The sequence below is a fragment of the Peromyscus maniculatus genome, chromosome 10 (genome assembly GCF_049852395.1).
Source record: "Peromyscus maniculatus bairdii isolate BWxNUB_F1_BW_parent chromosome 10, HU_Pman_BW_mat_3.1, whole genome shotgun sequence".
Classification (NCBI taxonomy): domain Eukaryota; kingdom Metazoa; phylum Chordata; class Mammalia; order Rodentia; family Cricetidae; genus Peromyscus; species Peromyscus maniculatus.
Window position 1 is genome coordinate 94,573,412 of NC_134861.1, and position 22,925 is coordinate 94,596,336.

Consider the following 22,925-nt stretch of genomic DNA (forward strand, 5'->3'; position numbering starts at 1 on the left):
GACTACCATAACCCAGCTTACTTCTGGCTGTGTCACTGAGCCCACAGAGGCCAGGAGGTCCAGCATGGCCAACATGGCTCCAGGGTGGATGATGACGGCGTCGGAACTCTGTAGCGGTGAACTTGTCACATCAAGTTTCAGGTCGGTGACACCTTTCGCAGGATACACAGGAGGAGTCGAAACACAATGAAATGCATGCCTACAAAAAAAAGTAAGGCTGGTTGAGAATCCGCTTAAAGTCACACGCCTGGTTCATGTTCCTCTTGTCCTATCGTTTTCAATCATTGATAAGCAGAAAGCCTTGCCATTCAGGGAGTTAGAAAAGACCTGATGAGTGGGCAACGTATCACCACCTCACTGAGTTATGCAGGCAACTTATTGATTCTTGGCTGATACTGTCTGCACCATCTACTCTTTGGTTACTCCATTCAACAGTGGCACCCGCACCAGAAGATAGTTCTAAATCTTCTAAAGATTTAGAAGATAGTTCTAAATCACGGCAGGTGAAAGAGTCACAAGTCTAAGAAGACAACCGTTTGGATGATCTCTAACTAAACTGCGTCACCCAATGAGAGTCTTTTGAAACTACCTGTGTGGTGAGAATCTTCCCTTGACTCAAGGGCAACAGACTCATGAGCCCACAATGTAAGTGGCCTGCTCTAGCAGAGGCAGCTGAGTGAGTGCTGGCTCAGCTGAGAAGTCTTGGGCTAACCTGGAGCTACCTTCACAGTTGTGTGTCTCTCCACTGTTAATGAAAACATTCAGCCTTTATGAACCGAGCAGGTGTCTTTTATACAACACGCTTCGTTCAGATGGACAGTCAAGCCATTCCCTGACTCCTCCTCCCACCTCTTAATCTACTCATCTACAATTCATGGAAGCGCACGTTTCTGCTGTCCAGCACTTGGGACCAGCCATGGCCTGTGGGCGCTCTAGTTCCAATGGGTGGGTCTCAGTCTAATCTAAGGCAGAGAGCTCTGTCACTCAGAGCCATGCTGTCCCAGCTCTCCAGCTCAGGAGCAGCTTGGGAAACAGATGCCTCACTTCAGTGACTTCGTAAAAAAGAACTGGCACTGCCACGTTTTCAAAAAACGTACTATTCTCTTTTTACAGAAATTCTAGGAAAGCATCAGCTGCACACGTGTTCCCTTTGTTTAAGTCAGCAATCCTGGACCCATTCATGGTTTTACTCCCCGGATTAGGCTGGATACATTCAGAAAGATGTAACTTCTAAACTTATCAAGAAAGATTTCTGGGCTGGAGAGACGGCAGAGAGGTTAAGCGTGCTTGCTGCTCTTGCAGAGGCCTCCAGTTCAGTCCCAGCAGCCACAGGGCAGCTCTCAACTGTCTGTAACTCCAGCTCCGGGGGTCTGTCACCCTCTTCTGGCCTCTCCGGGCACCAGGCACAGCAGACAGTGCACCCACACACATGCAAACAAAACACTCACGCACATAAAGTAAAAATACTTCTAAAAGAGGAAGAGCTAAGATTTCTAAGTGTATCTTACTAACAGGTAGCTGCCTCGTATTTGTTCTCTTTATTCCTAAAAATACTTTTATCGGGGGCTGGAGAGATGGCTCAGAGGTTAAGAGCACTGACTGCTCCTTCAGAGGTCCTGAGTTCAATTCCCAGCAACCACATGGTGGCTCACAACTATCTGTAGCGAGATCTGGTGCCCTCTTCTGGCCTGCAGTCATACATGCTGTATACATAAAGATTTCAGTTGTACATCTTACATATAGGCTTTCCTTTGAAATGTTTTTCTGAATTAATAGTTTGATTCAAATTTGAACTTAAATCATGGCCATACTCACAAAGATACCTTTTGTCTTTAGAAATTAAACTCTTCACTAATGGATAAGTATTACAGCAGCAAACTTCACAAACCATATATGACAATATTGTCATAAGCAGAAAACACTGCAAACATTGTTAAAAACCTAAAATGTGTTTTTTTAAATTCAGTAAAGTTATGTGTGTTTTATAGGGCTGTAAATATAGTAACAATTCTTACCAAATAATAGGTATGACCAATCTTTAATTATGGATTATGGTAAGTTTATTAAATAGTTAATTTACAAGCAAGACCTGTTTGCAAAGGGAATAAAATGATATTTCAAACATCAACTAATATGAATGTTGTAATAACTTTTAACTACTAGAAATTGCTGCTTACTTAATACTCCACCTTAAATTCCCATTCAATTAAGTTTTGTGAGCCTGTTTTGGTAGTCAAATATTCAAAGTCTATCTGGCTTTTACCAGGTATTTCAAGGCACACGTATCTGTACAGTAACTAATGGCTGCAACCTTCCCCACAGATCTGTTTTGAAGAGTTTTGACTATTTTGTGTTTTGCTTCTCCTAACTCTCAACACTGCTCAACTATAACTTTGCCCTACTATTTCTCTTATTGTAATAAGAAAGTCACATGTGTTAGTTCCTCAAACACGAGGCTGACTAGTTCTTCCTATTTTAAAGGTAGAGACAACCCCCAGGTTTTTCATGTAGGACAAGGATCAGAAGTTCAAACTTCTTTAGTGTTGGGATGTTCTGCTGATCAGGAAAACACAGTACAAGGCTGGTCTGTCCTTTGCCAACAAACTCAACATGTGAGGCCAAAAGGAAGAGATGCCCATGGGCTGATGTAATTTGTTGAGGAGTTCTAGAAATAATGTGAACAAATGACTATTCTAATTTCAAGATGTACTATATTTGGATGTGTGAATAAATATATTGTAGTATTTGCTTGTGATTATAACTCAAGAGGGGACAACCTGACCTAAATAGCACCCTGAAACTGTTGGCATGGGGGCTGGGATGCGGCTCAGTGGGAGAAAGCTTTCCTGGCATGTGTAAGTGGCCATGACTAATCCCGAGTAGTGGGGGCGGGGCAGAGGTGGGGGTAGGGCTACATTGAATTTGGCGTGAAGAGCGTCAGGTGGCAGCGGGTTTGTAAGACTGATGGAGAATGCACATGACTAGGGCTCTTCACACACACTCCGCTGCCTGAGTGACAGCTCTCCCTTAGGTCCCCGTATGTCTAGAGAGCTGCACTGCAAACAATGAAAACGTACTCTGATTTAAAGCCACACGGAACTCTAGACAGAACCATTTCTCTTTGTCAACTGTCATTTAAATAACACACACTTCCAGATTTTTTTTTTTAAAGAAATATATTCTTTAGACTGTCAATTCCTACTCTGTGAGTTTCAGCAAATACATATTAGGACTAAATATTTTAGAACATAGCAAATTATAGGTCTTTATCATTTATAATATAGTCATTTTAAAATCAGGAGTTATAGTAATTTCATATGAAAACTAAAACTAAAAATTTCATTCTACCTCATAAATATAATTCTTTCTCTAATATTTACTAGTTTTTGAGATCATGAACACATTAATGTTCAAACTTAAATATTTTTTAACTTTGCAACAGAAAGCTGTACTGAATTAACTCAATTTTATCTAATGCATGTCTTCTTGAATTAAGGTCAATTCTTGAAGAGAAAATAATTTGGCATGCATAAAGCCCTATTTACTCATAGTACCACACAAACAAGAAAAAGACATTTGAGGGTACAAATATATTGAACAAGCAACATTTATTTAAAACTATTCATGTTTAATTGTAATGGGACACAAGCCCCAGTATAAATTTAAGACAAAAAATAAAATGTATGCTCACCTCCCTAATGGATATTTCAATAGGGATTTAATTGGCCCTGCTTATCCCAGCGGATTAGAAGTAGACCCTCTAGTGAGCCAACTCCATGCATGTTCAAGTTTACATATAAATGGGGTAACATGTGCTTGTAATCTAGGCACGTTCTCTTACCTAGATTATTTATCATATTCAATACACTAGCTCTTAGACTATATTGCTCATGGAATGAGAAGAAAAAAGCTCATGTGCATTCAATAAAAACCAAAATTCCAATCTGTTGACTGAACTTACTGGCACGGGAAAAAAAATACGGAATGTGTGATATTTTTGATCCCTCACCCACAATTATATTCGTTTTGTAACCTGAACAACTGTCACTAATAAGACAGACTCTCAGATTCATTGTCATACACCCCAGTTGGAGATGGTCCTCCAGGAGCCGAGGAGCGGCAGCAGCCTGTGAGGTCAGCAGAGGCGGAAGTAAGCATGCGTGCCGCCAACCGCACAGGCCGATCAGACTCGGGCAGCCGCTCACAGACTCTCACACGGATCCATGCCGCCAACCGCACAGGCCGATCAGACTCGGGCAGCCGCTCACAGACTCTCACACGGATCCATGCCGCCAACCGCACAGGCCGATCAGACTCGGGCAGCTGCTCACAGACTCTCACACGGATCCGTGCCGCCAACCGCACAGGCCATCAGACTCGGGCAGCCGCTCACAGACTCTCACACGGATCCATGCCGCCAACCGCACAGGCCGATCAGACTCGGGCAGCTGCTCACAGACTCTCACACGGATCCATGCCGCCAACCGCACAGGCCATCAGACTCGGGCAGCCGCTCACAGACTCTCACACGGATCCATGCCGCCAACCACACAGGCTGACCAGACTCGGGCAGCCGCTCACAGACTCTCACACGGATCCGTGCCGCCAACCGCACAGGCCGATCAGACTCGGGCAGCCGCTCACAGACTCTCACACGGATCTCAACTCTTCTCGGATCATCACCTGCTCTTTCGCTCTTTTTTCTTTAATTCATAACATTTAAATGTGCAATAAAATGGACCAGCTTACACATTTTCACGGGAAATATGAAAGTAAAAACTTAGTTTTTTTTCCTCCCCCTTTTCAAAATTTAGCTTTGTCTCTGTTACAGCTTCATATTTCAACCAGTTGAACCTGACTGAGAAAATACACATTTCCTTCAAGGGCTATGAGGGTCACTTTGTAATACCAGTAAAACCAGAATGTCTACAGCAATCCCTCATGAGAAAGGGGAGCAGCCTACTTAAAGGAGCATTAGCCCACAGTGATCTTCTATCTTTAAGAGAGTACACTGCAGGAGAGCAGGAGTCAGCACAAGTGCCCCTGCAGCATGGCGAGATGGTCCATGGTTAGGGTAAGCATCTCTATGCACAGCTTCCTGGTGTCATGCATGCTGTGTGAGGAGGGTGGAAGAGGCGGTATGAAGGAACACAGCACGCATCTGCATGATGCATGTGTGTGTGTGTGTGTGGGGGGTGTCAAGTCCAGCCTCAGGTACCAGTCCTTGCACCCCCCTTGTTAGAGACAGTCTCTCTTGTTTACACTGTGCATGCCAAGCTAGCTGACCCATGAACTTTCTGGAGAGTCTCTTGTTACGGCCTTGCATCTCCCCTTCTAACACTGGGATTATAGACACCTGCTTTTCCAGGAGTTCTGGGATCCGAACTCCGGCCATCAGGCTCATGCAGCAAGCCCGTCACCCACTGAGCCATCCGTCTCCCCAGCCCAAGGACGATATTCTCAATAGACGGTATGCCTGCTCTACAGATCACAGTAACAGTGAAAACTGTACTACATGTCCCCCGTACTTTTCTAGAAAAAAACACATTTTACTTTCATCAACATACTCAAGGGAATCTAATAATCTGAAAACCTGAAAAGTACTTTTTTACGTCCCCCAAAGCAAGCCTAAACGAAACAAGAACCTTACGTTACAAAGCACAAACATCAACGCATAAGTAAGCACAGGAAACCCCCAGCATTCCAGATGGACTTCTCGGGTAAGACCAGTACCTTTTCCTGGACAAAGCTGGCGTTCCCCAAGGAGAGGGGAGAGAAGACTCGCTTGTCAGGCAAGGAGGGATCTGCTCTGTGCGACTACAGATGACAAAACAGACGGGTTAGAGGTGAGGAGAGCGCCGGTTAGTTTCACAACAGATGCAGGGTCAGAGTCAGGAGAAGCAGCTTCATAGTCTGCAGGAGCAAGGACCAGGAGGAGCACGACACAGACCGACTAGAACGGGAAAGCTGCTGGAGGCAGAGGCTGCTCCTCCCCGTGTTAAGGCGGATCTTGTTAAACAGAGGCCACTAACTCGGGGGTAAGAAGTGGGCTCAGCAGCAAGGAGGAGAAGAGAGCAGAGAGTCTATACGCGTTTACACAGCTCCTGCCTCCAGGGATACACAACGTCCTGCGTCCTCAGTTAATAATTAACCGCAAGATGAGAAACAATCTATATACCTGGAGTTTTAAACCTAGTAATAACTAAGAAATATTGTTAAGAAGCAGGAAACATCTCAGTATATGTTTAAAGGTAGAGACTCCAAGAACAAAAAAATATAAATCGTATGAGAATCCCTGGTTACTTGGTCTATTTATGGCTGAAATGGAAAGTTCACTTTTATTATATGAAAGAAAACGAGAAACTATTAAAATGATAATGCTTAAACTAGAGACGTCAGAGCGTGACTACATTATTTTTCAAGTGGGAAGTTAACTGAAAACACAGTCAAAGCGATGAAAATGAATGATGCTGGGTAAAGTTGCTCTCCGGTGTTTCTGTGCGGGACCCTGGGTTTTTCCAGAGCATCATGCATCACTGAACACTGCAAACGTTTATGTGTGTACGTTATCAGCGAGCAGGTGGCCAGGACACAGGTAACACTGGGCAGAGCTAACGTCACAGTGACTGGACGGACAGTGACCTGGCATGCGGCAGGTCTCCACCAAGCACTTGTTCACTGAAGGAGTGAGGGAATGATTCTGACGGGCTCCTGACAGGAATGGTTCTAGATACCCGTGTGTCTCTTTAGGGAGCCATGCCATTTCCCTAGACTATGAAATACGAAGCATGACAGGCTATCTGCTATCAGCCTGGAAATAGGAATCATAATAACCGTTTCTCCAGCTGATAACCAAATGAACTCGTCCACATGCAATGCACCTAGTGATTTTTCAGAGGAAAGAACAATACACATGCCAGGAAAGGAAACGGCGTAGAAGCTGTTTCATGAAGTGCAACAGAAACTAACCGAACCTTCATTTACTGACAAGCACAGGCTCCTGCACTACAAACTCAACATCCGGGCAATAGTAACAGTCCTGAGTAGAGGGACCGACCTCAAGCACACAGAGATTTATTGGTTTTCACTTTCTTTCCAGTTAACTCAAGTCTGAATGCTGACCTTGCGTGGCGCACACCCTGCCCATCAGGAGGCGAAGCAGGCCCGTACCTGTCGAAAGAATCGGTGGCTACTTTGTAGAGATAGATGAAGAGCTTGCTGCAGTGCCGCAAGGTGGGAGACACCGAGTCCACGGAGACCGCCTCTTCCTCAAGCAGTCTCTGGAAAGGCTGTGTGTTTGAGGGGAAGACATTCATGGCACTTATTTTCCTAAGGTCCGAGAAGCAGCCAAGAAATCGCACAGCATCTGCCAGCTTTTCGTACTGAATCTCTGTCTTGAAGAAATGGGAGTTGGCGGGCTCGTAGCGCAGGGCTGCCGTCAGTGTACAGAACACGGTGTGGAGGAGCTCGAACACTTGGTTCTGGTTCACTTTCTCCCAGCCGTTCTTGGGAGGGGAGCTCAAAGACCTCTCCATAGCCACGAGCAAGGATGTGATGTACACGAAGCCTCCAACTTTCCTGAAAACTGTTCTTGAACGGTGGCTTTCTCGGAGGACTGAGAGGAGGGCCTGCGGGAGAAAAGAAAACAAATTCATTCACCTTCAAAACTGAAACCTGCCATGCAGGAGTATCAAAGGGGAACGTCATTCTGTGACTATTTGATATGAGTGCTTTTGGCATTTAACCAATAAATAGTTCTATAAAGCACGTCATAGAGCAGCAGAATATGATTTCGGGTAATACTGCCACATGTTTCCTGATGAGACTGGATCCAAACAATGGCTAAAAGCCTTACCTTGTTTAACTTATAAAGCTATCGATGAATTCAATTACTTAACAGAATGATTGTATTAAATAAGTAAAATATACAGTCTAACATCACATGCGCCTGAAAACTTGGGACTGTGTAAGTGTATCAAAGATAAATTATTCTAGGAGGAGGAGCAGCCAAGAACTGAGGGCCTTGATTCATACACATAGTTTCTCAGGTGTAGAAGACTTAGAAAATGAATTAGACCTGAAGACCAGTAAAAGGTGCTGTCCAAGGTCAGCCATATGATCTAACAACCAAAGGAAGCATGAATCATCCCGTCATCCTGACTCATCACCTAAGAGTAATCAGCCATTTAACTCTACGAGGTAGTAAGGACCTTCATAACTGCCTTTTTTAACTGCTCAACAGTGTTGTGTGCTAAGTATGTAAAGTGAGTCCCTTTTATCCAAAAGGCTTAGGTCCAGGAACTTTGTGGACTGTTTTCAGAACACACACACACACACACACACACACACACACACACACACACACACACACACACATTGGATGGCATACCATGGGTATGGGAGTCAAGTCTGAATAGAAAATCTGCTTGTGTTTTTCGCATGTGGTTTAGGGAGATAGCCTGAACAATGTAGTATTTTAAAAACTGTATGTATGAAACAAAGCTCTACTGTAGGGGATTTTCAACATGGGCATCGTAGCAGGAAGTTCTAGAATTTGAGAATGGCACAATGATTCAACAATCATGAGCACTGGATGCCCTTGCAAGGGTACTTCAGCTCCCAGCACTGAGGGGGTGGGGCTTACATGGCAGCTGTAACCGCAGTTCTGGGGCATCTGAGTCTTTGGGCCTCCATGGGTACCAGAGATGCGCAGGGCGCACAAGCATACATGAAGGCAAACCCTAATTTTTTTTTAAGTTTTAGAATTTGTAGTTTTTTTTTAAAATTTTATTTTAGATTTTCAAAACAGGGAAGTTCAACCTATATTATTATTTTTATTGGATGATGAATAAAATATGGCATGGTAAAAAACAATGATCAAAGACTCTACACTATATTAAGTGAACAGCAAAGGTGGGATTTACACCCAGGAAATTCTAGTACCCCAAATGCATCTACCATGTTATTATACTGTCCTGAACTGTGGTCAGATATCTGGTGACATGCAATGGACGCTTCCTCCGTTTCAGTTCTTGTAACACGGTAGGTCAGTGTCTACCCTCACTTCAGACACATTCTCATCTTAGCAGTCATCACATTTCAGAAGGCCATCTTCTTAAACTATTTCACGTTTCTAAGGGCAGCCAGAGAATGGAAGTCTATGGGCTACCATAGGATAGCTACATACACTATGTGACCACCCTTCTGAAACACACTGCTTCAGGGGTGATGAGGGTTTCACTGTGTATACTGTGACTTGTTATTTTAAAAGAAATATGTTTACTAAAACATAAAAACATAGTATATCCCTTCTATTCTTTTGCTAAGAATTAATTTCTACTTAAAAATTTTTTGTATCAATATCACTTCCACAATGTCAAGTTTAATAAATTATATTTATTCGTAACAATTATAATGCACGTTAAGAAAATTCAGTGTTTTAAAAATCTTAAAGTTATCCTGGAGAGAAGTGCAGACCACAGAACCAGAATGCCTGGATTCCAGTTCTGGCTCTGACAGCCAATCGCTTTATCACACTGATTACTTCAGCTTTTTGTGCCACGGTGTTCAATAAAGTCAAGTGGAGACAATGATACCTCACAAGAATCCAACTAAAATTTACTGGTCTGTAAAGTGGCTGGCACATAAACCTATCACTCTTTGAAAGCACTGGGGGAAAAACACAGCAAGTACACATCATGCGTAACTTTAACAAGGACGAGAGATGAAACTGACCCTACTGTGAGCACTGTACTGTCACAGCCTGTGGACACAGCCTAGAACACACTGAAGTGAGTGTACACTGTGAACACTGTACTGTCACAGCCTGGACACAGCCTAGAACACACTGAAGTGAGTGTACACTGTGAGCACTGTACTGTCACAGCCTGGACACAGCCTAGAACACACTGAAGTGAGTGTACACTGTGAACACTGTACTGTCACAGTCCTGAGGACACAGCCTAGAACACACTGAAGTGAGTGTACACTGTGAACACTGTACTGTCACAGTCCTGGGGACACAGCCTAGAACACACTGAAGTGAGTGTACACTGTGAACACTGTACTGTCACAGCCTGGGGACACAGCCTAGAACACACTGAAGTGAGTGTACACCGTGAACACTGTACTGTCACAGCCTGGACACAGCCTAGAACACACTGAAGTGAGTGTACACTGTGAACACTGTACTGTCACAGCCTGGGGACACAGCCTAGAACACACTGAAGTGAGTGTACACTGTGAACACTGTACTGTCACAGTCCTGAGGACACAGCCTAGAACACACTGAAGTGAGTGTACACCGTGAACACTGTACTGTCACATCCTGCAGACACAGCCTAGAACACACTGAAGTGAGTGTACACCGTGAACACTGTACTGTCACAGTCCTGTGGACACAGCCTAGAACACACTGAAGTGAGTGAACACTGTACTGTCACAGTCCTGGGGACACAGCCTAGAACACACTGAAGTGAGTGAACACTGTACTGTCACAGTCCTGGGGACACAGCCTAGAACACACTGAAGTGAGTGTACATTGTACTGTCACAGTCTTATGGACACAGCCTAGAACACACTGAAGTGAGTGTACACTGTGAACACTGTACTGTCACAGCCTGGACACAGCCTAGAACACACTGAAGTGAGTGTACACTGTACTGTCACAGTCCTGGGGACACAGCCTAGAACACACTGAAGTGAGTGTACACTGTGAACACTGTACTGTCACAGCCTGGGGACACAGCCTAGAACACACTGAAGTGCGTGTACACCGTGAACACTGTACTGTCACATCCTGCAGACACAGCCTAGAACACACTGAAGTGGGTGTACACTGTGAACACTGTACTGTCACTCCCCTGGGCACAGTCTATCATACTCTAAGGCTAGGTATGATAGATTCTTTCAGATTCCAAGTATCTTACCATTCTGAGTCCTGTAGGCAGCGAAACCCTTGTGTGTCTGAACACATCTAAACATAGGAAAGGTGCAATGAAAACAGTGCCAGGACCTTTGAGCCCCATTATAACTCTTTTGTATGTGATGGAAACCTCTGCACAGAATATGACTACAATTTTATAGATGACGATGGGTGACTTCAGAGTTAGGAAAAATATTCATACTTAGTTAGAATTTTGACAGGGTTAGAAAACAGTGACTATGACCTCTTAGTCTAAGAGTTATCATTCTCGGACACGTTTGTCTCCTCCTTCATCAACACCTGGCGTTGCCACAGTACAATGAATATTGGGAAACTTCCGTGTGCCAGGGCTGCAACTTCTTGCTCAAACCAATAAATGATAATGAGCGTGAATAATACTGTTATGATGAGATCTGGATCCCAGGAGCTAATTAGAGAAAATTTCACCATGTATCACTTATTTAGCATAAATAATACATATAATTCAAAGTGTGTGTCAGCAGGATTATGAAAACACAGGATTTCAGGTTTGTGCATAAGTAACTGCAAGGTAAATGAGCAGACATGTACTTGACGCAGTTGGAGACTCAGGGAGGGAGGCAGTTTTGAATGCAGTGAAATGGAAATTGAAGTGGAGAGCCCACATCCTGCCGGACTGCCTCCCAGCACTGAGGAGCAATCCCTGAATCCGAGCCCGTGGCACGTTCCCACTGGGGCAGGGGCGTCAGCCACCGGTGCTGGCTTTTCGATGACCCGGCTGTTAGCGAGGAAAGGATGCAAACCGTGTTCTCTACACCTTTGGACAGCAAGTACGAGCTGTCCCGCTTTGCTTGCTGTGTTCACATCCTCATTTATTACTTTCCTCTCTCCCCTACTCTCTGGCTAAATAAAGTGGTTTGGGCTCAGTTTGTTTCTTTATCTGCCTCAGCTATATAATCCCCATTTCTCCAAGGAACCTGCTGGCTTACAATGGAAATGGTATTCAGAAATCATCGATCAATAAATTAATGAAAACATAAGAATTTTAGTGTCTCTTCTAATTTATGCAAATGTTACTTAAATGCAAAAAGAAGTTTCTAGTAAAAAATCATTAAGTCTCTTCATTAAAACTGTTCCTCAGTTCTGTGGAGACCAGCTACCTGTGACCTTGGCTCCTCTACCCACTGGGCTCCCACTTCAGGCTGTTGAATAAAGGTGTGTTTCAGTTTACAGTATATTAAAAGAGGGAGGGTCTCAGGGGCAGAGGCTTGTCCAGCATGCCCAAGGAACTGCCAGAAAATAAGTCAAACTAAGTAAAATGGCACAGGGACACTAATAGCATCTACCTTTACGAAGAGGCTTAGGTAAGTGGATGCACAGGAATGTACAGAACAGTATTACCACACCGCAAACAGTGCTAGTTGCTGTTATAATTACGATGTTTTTCTGGTACTTAGAAAAATGGTTTCATATGCCACTTTATAGTCTTTGCTTATCTGCTATACCTTGCTTGGAGTCTCTGAACTTCCATGTAAACAAATTAAAGGGAAAATGTTTAATTTTAGTTAGTTCTAAGGTTTTCTTACACGGCGACGCTAGTGAGAAAATCTGTGCGCATAAACCCTGGTGAGGCATACTGTCTGGCAGAAGGACGTGTGCCAAGGCCCTGCACAGGGAAACATGCCAAGCTCTACCATCTCCTCTGCAGATCGGTGTGCTAGCTGCTTTGCAGGCTTGCTGAGACACGAAATGATCAATGTACACATGAAACTCCAAGGGGACTGCTGGATAGTTACTAGACCATTACAGACAGGGGAGCACACAAATGTGTACATACAGTATTACATGTTTCACACATGCATAGCATTGGACGACTGGAACTGAATAGATAATATATGTATTTAGCTTTTATTAATTTCAGATGATTCTAATGAGGCAGGATAACTGTTCCGAACGTCAATCAGCAGAAGGACCACATACACTGAAAGGCAGAGCTGAGTTTCCCCAAATCCCTAGGATATATAATTTGTGGAGGTTTTGCTATTTTGGATTTCTAAAATTTCTCTTTTAGGCTACAGGTTCGGTGGTTAAAAACATGTGTATTGTTCTTGCAAATGACCTGAGTTTAATTCCTGGCATCACATACCACCACCACCACCACCCCAATTCCAGCTCCATGGGTTCTTACGCCTCTGGCCTTCACTGGCACCCACAGTCAAGACACACACTTACACATAGATATACACCTGAACACATAATTTTAAAAAGGAATACATAATAAATCTCTTTAAAGAAGCTCCCTGATGAAACTAAGGACATTTAATTTCAGCACAGGCCCCTAGATTTTAACAGTAAGAAAGCAGACGTAGATTTATCGACTGTACCCTTAAGATGTCAGTCTTCAGCTGCAGTTCTGTGGGCGGGGCTGAGTGCATCAGCCCCAGGAGTGTGCCCATGTCATCATCCCCATTTGGAGAGAGTACCAGCTGCTGTATGGTCATCAGGGCATGCTGTCGGCACTGCGGGTACCTCACTATATTGTGCGCACATCTCGCCCCTCCAAACTCTCGGAATATTCCTAAAGAAAGGAGAAAAAGGACAATGTGGAGGAACTTAGGACATTCAGGGCAAATCAAGTGAATTAACATTCAACTGCTTCTGTAGGAACATAATTTAAACAAATGTGTGTAAAGCTGACATACCTATTTTACTTTTTATATTACAATATAAAAATTGTACTGTGGGATGTCAGAAACATACACATACCCTTTCTCTAGATTTCTTAATGTAAGATTAATGCCCTGATAGAGTCACCATGTCCATTTCTAGAACATTTGAAAACTGTACAGGTAGGCACCAGGAGATCCTGCACTGAAAGGAATATCCCGACAGGTTTTCAGATGAACGATACTCCATCTTAGAGATTTGCCCTGAAGGGGCTTTCAAAACAGTGCAGGGAAAGAACAGCATAAAACACCATGGGAAAATTATAAGGAAATAAGGCAAACCACAACAACCAAAAAGGCAAAACCTACAACAGAAAACATCAGTCATGGGAACAGCTCCCAAGCCTGCCCTCTGTATTATTTAATCCAAAGTCACAGCTGGTCAGTGACAGCAGGGTTCATGTTTACCCACAGCACCACAACCCAGTTCCCACTCACTGATGATCCTGTTCTCAGATTAAATGCTGCCCCGAACCTTTAAACAAACCAGATCAAGTCATGGAATTCACCAATTTGTATTTCTTGCAAGTAGTTCTTATAATCATTCTTTATAAAATATCTCATAGTTCCATTATAATTTTATCACTCTTATTTACATATTTGATCACCCACAAAGCTTGGATTTTCTTCTCATTTTGTTTCAGTGAAAATATGTCAGTTGAATAACACTGTATTTTGCCTTGGTGACCGCTGTCACCTCAATTTAAGTGGCTTTCCATTTGCAACTTTATAGGAATTATAAAACCTTGAAGTGATTGTTAAGTCATGTACTTAAGAGATGACACTGAGACGGGCAGTGGTGGCGCACGCCTTTAATCCCAGCACCTGGGAGGCAGAGGTAGGCAGATCTCTGTGAGTTCAAGACCAGCATGGTCTACAGAGCAAGATCCAGGACAGGCTCCAAAGCTACACAGAGAAACCCTGTCTCAAAAAACGAAAAAAAAAAAAAAGAAAAAAAAAAGAAAGAAAAGAAAAAAAGAGATGACATTGATGGCTGATGTGTTCACAATGGCTGGCGGCTGAAGAATACTTTCTGTGGACACAGCAGAGCCGCAGATTACAAGGGCTGTAATATCTTACCCAACAAGGAAAAGACACTAAAGAACACATGGACATGCCCGTGCCTGGGAGGTGCCAAGTCAATGACTGGGGAAGTCTCTAGTCTGTAAGAGTGGAATGACCTGGTCCCAGCCTGTGCAACTTCACACGACACTACAGGAAGTTAATTTGACAAACTCTTGTTTTTCATTATTTATTGTCTGTATCTCAGTCAACTAAATCTAGTTAGTGGCAATAAGCATATTATGCATTATACAATAGACAAATGATCCTACAGAGCCCAGGAAATGCCATCAGGCTTATAGTTTCAGTTACCTACTAAATTTATTTATTCAGCTTTGCCTCAGCACTTACCAAATTGTATTTAAACAATTACTTATATAATTATGTATTACATCTCTCTCAGTTTGGCTGTTCTCCTGGGGAAAGAATTACCTTTTCATCACTCTGGGTTAGTATGTTGGCTGGGACACAATACATTTAAATATGTCAAATGTAGAGTTTCTCTGTGCTCCCCCTAACAGTCATGCATTTTATATAATATTCATTCATTCATTCATTCATTCATTCGTTCACTCATCCATGGTGTTTCCCCATACACCCACAATCCAGTCTGAGCTCTTGCACATTCCTAAGAAGGTTCTCCATGATGGGAGCCTGCCCACAAACCTGAGTCCACTTCTGCTCATGGAGTCCTCTCGAGTTGTACTGAACATATGGTCTTAGAATTTGGGGTTTTTTTAGGCAGGGTCTCATTATGTAACCGTGGCTGGCCTTTACTTTCTCTGTAGACCAGGCTGGCCTCAAACTCACAGAGATATGCCTGCCTCTACCTTCTGGGTGCTAGGATTAAAATCTTGCTCTACTACACCTATGAACCACAGTTATGAAGAAGTACTTCAGAAATAATTTAATAAGGCAATCACTTGAACAAGAGCACACAATAAAACTTTTTAAAAAAAGGGAAAAAGAAAGAAGAGCCAAACAGAAAGGATACCATAAAAAGCAGAAAATATTTCAAGACAGTCACAGCAGCACAGGTTTTGTCGGGGCAGTGTTTGAACTGGGCAAAGTGGTCTCATTTGGCGGGGCTGGACTGTGCCATTACTGAAGCAGCTTTCTCCACTGAATGACAGGAGCTTTGGAGAGAGCAGACCCCCTCCCGACACGCGCTGTGTTCTCTGTTACCTGCATTTGTGTTGGAGCCTTGAAGCAGCACAGTCAGGGCCTCCATCACCAACAAAGCCAAGTGTTCTTGGTCTTCAGCTGAACTGTTATTTCTTGAGTCCCCTAGAAAATAGGTTCAAAGGTCCAAATCACAAAAAGGGGTATTTTGAGCCAGTTTTACTTGAATTTTTATTATGCCTTTAACATTTACTTTTCCCACTAACCCAATTGCTAGTAATACACCCCTTAAAATAACACGTGTCCAGCACCTGTCGAAAATAGCCCCAAATAACAGATTGTAGCAGGGGAGGAATTAGTTATATGACAAATACTGAAAATGAAAAGGCCAAACAAAGTAACTATAGCTTTCTCATGGAGATTCTAATCAGCGAGGCCAACAGGAGAATTATCACATACAAAAAGAAAGATACTTATGATTCGCCTATCTATTCAACATGTATTAAATCACAATTAAAACTTGCCAATTGCTAGATACATCAGTACTTTATCGTATTTACTAAAAATGCATACAATGATGTTTATGAAACATCACTAAATAGACGTATTTGTTCCACAGAATGAAAATATTTTGAGATACCCATTTAATTGTATTTAATTAGTTGTAATTAATAAAAATTTCAATTATTTCTAGAAATTAAAAAAAAATCTCTCAGAGAAAGTAATAAACACAGATCATGAAGACCATACATGTCTACTTTGAACTCTCTCCTACTACTGCAACATAATTCTAGGCTCCCCTTACCCAATTTCCTAACAAAAGGTGAAGAAAAAGCTGATGTTGGGAAACCCTCACCGGGACACTGCCATCACAGACAACAGGAAATTGTTCATATCAACCCTCCAATGAAAGACAGTGACATCTCCCTGGCCCCTCTCCCAAAGGCGGCAACCAGGGAGGTGCTTACCTTGCTCACTGAGAGCCTGAGCTGGATCCTTCAGGAGGGCAGCATACTTATGCAAAAGGTTCACCATCACCTCCAGAAGGCCCACCTCTCTGAAGACATCTTTAAATATGTAGTCGTGTCTTGTAAACTTAAGCAGGGTCTTCATGGCAATAATGCTACAGCGGTAAGAAGAGCTAGATTTTAACAGGATGCTGACACTAATGAGTTCTTTACAAGGGATATAATTTAAGCTAAAAACAACAAACTCCAGCATTTCAAAGTATTTGTTTTGTACTTCCGGGAGTTTAGAGATCTTCTCTGCGAACTGTGACAGGGTGTGCTGTGACTCTAGGATGAAGTAATTGGCGTTGTCAGCCATGTAAATATTTGTGATGGCATCCAGGATGATTTGGGCAAGGAAGTTGGTTTTTGCTTTTAAGAATGCATTCTGAAGAACGGCAAAGGCCTGGACGTTTCTCACACTGTGACCTAAAATAGAAAAGAAAAACACAAGTGGGTGCTATGTGATGTTTTCATCATGGTAAAAGATTCTGTGTCAACACATCATGAAATTTACCATTACAAGTATTTTCCAAGACAATGTCCTGTTTTCATGAAAGGCCTTATTTTCCTTCATCAAGTACAAATACTTAATTAAAAAGAAACAGAATCTATCAAACATTTAATGCATCCTTACAAACATTTTAGGAAGAGCTCATTTTGAGAACTTACTGCTTGAGAGAGAAGGAAAGCCTGTCGTACACACTCAGGCCTCTGATGTGGAAATAGTCCACTAGATGTAAGTGTAGGCTGAGTGTGACTGAGGACCAGGCAGGTAGACACAGCTGTTAGGGCAACAGGGGAGTGTGAAGTGGGGACCACAGGGGACAGGAGGGGCGCTCTTCCACATTCTCCTCTAGCAACACAGGGGTTTTCATAAATTTTAATTTGGGAATTTGCTCTGTTCTCAAGCTGAAATCGGAATTTCTTTATATGAACATATTTGCTAAAACAACCTATGGCCAGTAGTGATACTTTAAACTTGATTTTCAAATGCAAAAGTCAAGCGCCTTTTCACATAGCTCCTGTGATAGAAGTTAATGATGACAGTTAGACAGAAATTATACAAAAAGCTGTTTTTGAAGGACATTAGAACAAGTGTTTTCCTAAAAAACTTATCCCTGCGTTCACAATTAGTAGTAATAATTAGTAATATATAATACTGGCAAGAGTGACAAAATTAACATCAATCTTTACATAACAAACAAGATTTTAGGAAAAGTGAAACACAAACTAGAAAAGCATACAATGGCCAGAAAGTTGCTCAGAAATACTAGTCAGCATGAACACTTCTGAATAACTTCTAAAGGTTCCCCAGTCTACAGTGCACGTATTACTTCAGTTTTCATCTACAAAACACAAACTTATCCTGTGGATGAAAAAAATAACCAAACATGTTCATATTCAATTTTTTTCTACCAGTGTGGCTTTTCTCTTGAGAACATACTTTATTATCTATAGTCAGCCAAAACCCAAGCTTAGACAGACAGACCTATGGCAATACAAATGTAAGGGCCTGACAGCCTGTGAGAGGAAAGCATCACATTGGGTTAAAAACCAACTCGACCCAATCCTGTGCATCTAAATGACGGGAAAATTATAGGACCGGCAAGTGACGGCGTAGGTCTCCTACTAAAAAGACAGCGATGAGCTGGAGTGAGCTGGGCTCTCTCAGCACCAGCTGCTAGCATTTCTCTGGTAGTTAAGGACGTTGACCACCACTTCAAATATTTATTGGTCATTTATACGTCTTTCTTTGAGAAATATTTATTACTATCATCAAGACAACAAATGGGACAGGTGTAGCAGCCCAGAACTTAGGAGGCAGAGGCAGGCAGAACTCTGTGAGTTGGAGGCTCTACATAAGCAAGCTCCAGAAGGGCCAAGAATACACAGTGAAACCGTCTCAAATACACAAAAGGAAAGAAAAAAAGAAAAAGACAATGAATAGCAACAAATGCTGATGAGTTTGTGGGGAAAGAGGAATGCTGAACACCATTGGTAAGAATAGAAACTGGTGTACACAACCCTGAGAATCAAAAAACTAGAACTATCATATGACCCAGCTACTACTCGTGAATTAATGTCTGAAGGAGTCTAAGTCTGCATTTGACAGAGGTTCTTGCACACTTATGCTTACTGCTAAATTATTTTCAATAGCCAAGATATGGAAGAAACATGGATGTCCCTCAATAGATGGGCAAAGAAAGTGTGGTGCACACAGCAGAATGTCATTCATAAGAATGAAATGATGACATCAGTAGGAAAATGGACGGCATTGGGGCTCACTGTGTTAAATGAACTAAGCCAGATTCAGCATGATGAACATGGCATGCTACTGCTCTCATGTGGAGCCTGCAGCTTTAAATTTATACAGATATACATATGGAGGGGTGCATATGTATTGCACATGTACATATACTCATTCATGAGAGGAAGAGGAGGGGTGTGAGAGGGAAATGAAATGTCACATGAAAGCAGGTGCTCTGTTTGGAGAAAGGGGGACCAGCACAGGGACTGGAGTGAGTGGGACAGAGTGATGGAGGGGCAACTGAGGATGAAGACCAGTGGTACACAGTATGTGACAACGTTTATGTTCTAACATAAGGAAGAATTGTTGTTGTTGTTGTTTTTAAAGAAGACATTAAAAAGAAGAATTGAGGGGCTGGCGAGATGGGTCATGGGTAATGTGCTTGATGCCAATCCTGATGACCTCAGTTTGATTCCTGGGATCTGGAATCCCAATTCTCACAATGTGTCTTCTGACTTCCACAGGGTACACAGCCCACCCCAGCCTCCTCTGCTGCTGAGAACAGAGACTTCTATGATTTCTTGCTATACAACATAAAAACACATGCAACGACATCCTTTCTAGTGTGTGTGTGTGTGTGTGTGTGTGTGTGTGTGTGTGTGTGTGTGTGTGTGTATGTGTGTGTATGTATGTGTGTACATGAGCATACACTTGACTGTGTGTGCCACAGTATGAGTACGGAGGTCAGAGGACCACTTTGGGGAGTGGATTCTCTCTTTTCACCTTGAATGGGTCCTAGGGATCAAACTCAGGTTGCTAGACTTGCATGCCAGGTATCCTTCACCCAGTAAACCATTTTGCTGGCTTCTGCTGAGCTATTTTTGTATCAGCTCATAGAAATAGTTCACTGGAATACATAGGTTTTTAAATTGGATTTTTGGAAGACTACTATGTGTTCCATAATATGGAGCTTTGAATACAAGAGAACCTACACTGATTTCAGAGGTTCTTTTCAAAGCTTAACCTGTGCTCTGAGGCCACAGCACATCAGTGAGTTCCATTCTCCATCCACTCACATTTGTTAAAAGAGCTTTGATTTCATAAGAATGAGTACATTTGTGAAATTTAAACAACGTGGCATGTTGATATTTCTGATCAGTTAAATTTTATGTGGGTATATCATGATCCTATTGAATATTTAGAAAGAGCCAAATACAGAAAGAAACTATTAGAAACCTCTAAGTTTAAATTTTGGAGATTGGCTATTATGTATTAAAAAAAACCACCAATATAGCTGACATTTTTATATAATTGTTCATTTATTTTGAGACAGGGTCTCATGTAATCCAAGCTGGCCTCAAACATACTGTGCAGTTGAGATTATCTCTGAGTTCTTCATCGCCCTGCCTCCATCTCCCAGTGCTGAGATTGTAGATATGGATACACTTGATTCATAATTAGATGTTCTTAATTATGCTGTAGGTTTTACTGAGTTAAAAAAAAAATACTACACGTTGGGCAGTGGTGGTTCGCGCCTTTAATCCCAGCACTCGGGAGGCAGAACCAGGCAGATCACTATGAGTTCGAGGCCAGCCTGGGCTAGAGAGAGTTCCAGGAAAGGCGCAAAGCTACACAGGGAAACCCTGTCTTGAAAAACCAAAAAAAAAAAAAAAAAAAAAAGTACCACCCAAGGATCAAAATGTTAGAAAAACATAGCCTATGAACACTTACTTTCTGACCTAAATGAAATCATGTAACTTCTTTGTCTCAGGTTTGTATGGCTTTAAAAGAAGTAAAAACCCTCACACCTCATGCTTTCCATGTGTATCTAGAAGCCCTACCAGCAGCAGCACGTGTGGAGAATGGAGTGTGCTCGGACCTCTCTCCACACATGGAAGGCATGCACAGGAGCCAACCTTAAAAAGCAGATCCGGAAGACAAAGTGGTTCAAATGAACTCCTCTGATTTAGTGCTACAGCACTGTCTCCAACTCTGTCTATCAGACTAAGACTGGGGAACCATCCTGCAGCTGAACCCTGGGCAGAGGACTCTCAGGAAAAGGGCAACCACTTTCACACTGGTAACCCCCACCAGGAGCTACCTCCCCTGAGGAGACAAACCCATCCCTCCTCCACTCAGAGCACTCAGTCAGAACTCACCTTTGCCTGCAGGCTGAGGTACTGCAAATCCAGGCAACAAAAAGGGGGCCCCTGTGGTGACACCAGCCGGCTTCAGCTCACTGACCCCATAGGTGGTCAGGGAAGTTACCAGATTCACCAGGTCCTTCAAGGCATCTCTGCATTCCGCCTCTTTAGCTTGTTCCAATCTAGAAAAAGTCAGATTTAGAATTTTTTCTCTTTTATTAATGTTCTTTTTTTTTTTTTTTTTTTTTTTTGGTTTTTTGAGACAGGGTTTCTCTCTGTAGCTTTGCGCCTTTTCCTGGAACTCACTTGGTAGCCCAGGCTGGCCTCGAACTCACAGAGATCCGCCTGCCTCTGCCTCCCGAGTGCTGGGATTAAAGGCATGCGCCACCACCGCCCTTGTTAATGTTCTTATAATTAATTAATATAGCATTACTTGTCAATTTCAGATTCAGAAAGTAAATGTATAAAGTACTTACAAAGTATTTTACATTTTTCTCATATATATACTTTTTAAAAATCTAAAAGATTTTATTATGCTACATTATGATGTATTTCAAAGTTTTGGGGGTTTTTTTGTTTGTTTTTTGATTTACTGTTTTTAAAAGACAGCTTCCTGCTGCAGCCCTGGCTGGCCTGAAGCTCTGCATTTGACAACTATGGTTTTTTTTTTGTTTTTTTTTTTAAATCACACAGGGTCTGCTGTGTGTATAGTGCATACACATGGATCTATGAAAATCTATGAGAGTCTCACAGAGACTCTCCTGCCTCAGATCACTCTTCCTAATAATTTTCCCTCTAAACAATGCTTAAAAATGAAATTTCTGGGAAGAGCTCTCAGAGTTGTGTGTGTGTGATGCAGGGGTCTGTGGAGGGGAGACTGTCAGGCAAAGCTCTCAGAGTTGTGTGTGTGTGATGCAGGGGTCTGTGGAGGGGTGACTGCCAGGCAAAGCTCTCAGAGCCCAAAGCAAACCCTGGAGCTGACCTGACTCCCTAAGAGCCACTGCCTGAGGTCATGAGCGCCCCTCTGAGGTCATAAGGATGCGACTTACTGACAACACAAGATGCTTAAAAGAATCTCATTCTCATAAAGACAAAGACTCGCTGGGACTTCCCTTATTATAGAAATTACTAACTGTCATTGATATAAACTTGGGAAGGAGGAAAGATATGATCAGTGTCGTGACACAGATGACCAACTTCATGCTCCACTGTGCTTCTCAAGTATTGTTTGAGATTTTCATAGATCTACGTGCGTGATCAAGTCCTTCCACACCACCAATGACGTTTCCATTCCAGCCTCCTGTGTTCTCTTTCTTAACCCAGCGTCTACTTAGTACTGCCTGTACATGCACAGTTCAGGGCATCCACTGGCACCTGCCTCTGCGGACTTTCAGTGTTTTCCATCTAAAGTCAACCTCTGTTGATCACTTTCGCACCATGTTCACAACTGTACAGCCCCCCTTTTCTTTCTCATCAACCGTTACACATGCCTTCCATGTCAGCATAAGCTGTCCTCCAGAAACATGCTTCTGATGTCACTCAAGCCAGACATGGCTTTGGCAGCTAACATGCTAATGTACTTCCTCCATCTTTAGAATCCCGTCCTCTCACACAGATAACAGACTGATTGTGCCCGAGTCTCAAGATGTGAAGGGACGCACCAATGACTATCCAGTGGTGACGGTCACATGTCCTCTCTTATGGATGGGG

At 42.7% G+C, this 22,925-nt stretch overlaps 1 protein-coding gene across 13 annotated transcripts in view; it reads right to left on the reverse strand.

Annotated features, from left to right (window-relative positions):
* Nucleotides 1-22,925, reverse strand: part of Wdfy3 (WD repeat and FYVE domain containing 3) — a 253,981-nt gene that overhangs the window by 108,512 nt on the left and 122,544 nt on the right. For 10 of the 13 annotated variants that reach the window (XM_076546791.1, XM_076546794.1, XM_076546795.1 and 7 more), the window contains 7 exons: nt 21,231-21,397; nt 16,782-17,249; nt 15,877-15,978; nt 13,288-13,481; nt 7,171-7,628; nt 5,734-5,817; nt 22-199 (listed from right to left, as the gene is read on the reverse strand). In XM_076546791.1, coding sequence (XP_076402906.1) covers nt 22-199; nt 5,734-5,817; nt 7,171-7,628; nt 13,288-13,481; nt 15,877-15,978; nt 16,782-17,249; nt 21,231-21,397 — 1,651 coding nt within the window. The remainder of the gene's footprint in view (nt 1-21; nt 200-5,733; nt 5,818-7,170; nt 7,629-13,287; nt 13,482-15,876; nt 15,979-16,781; nt 17,250-21,230; nt 21,398-22,925) is intronic. The other 3 variants (XM_076546790.1, XM_076546788.1, XM_076546793.1) reach the window with 1 other exon arrangement.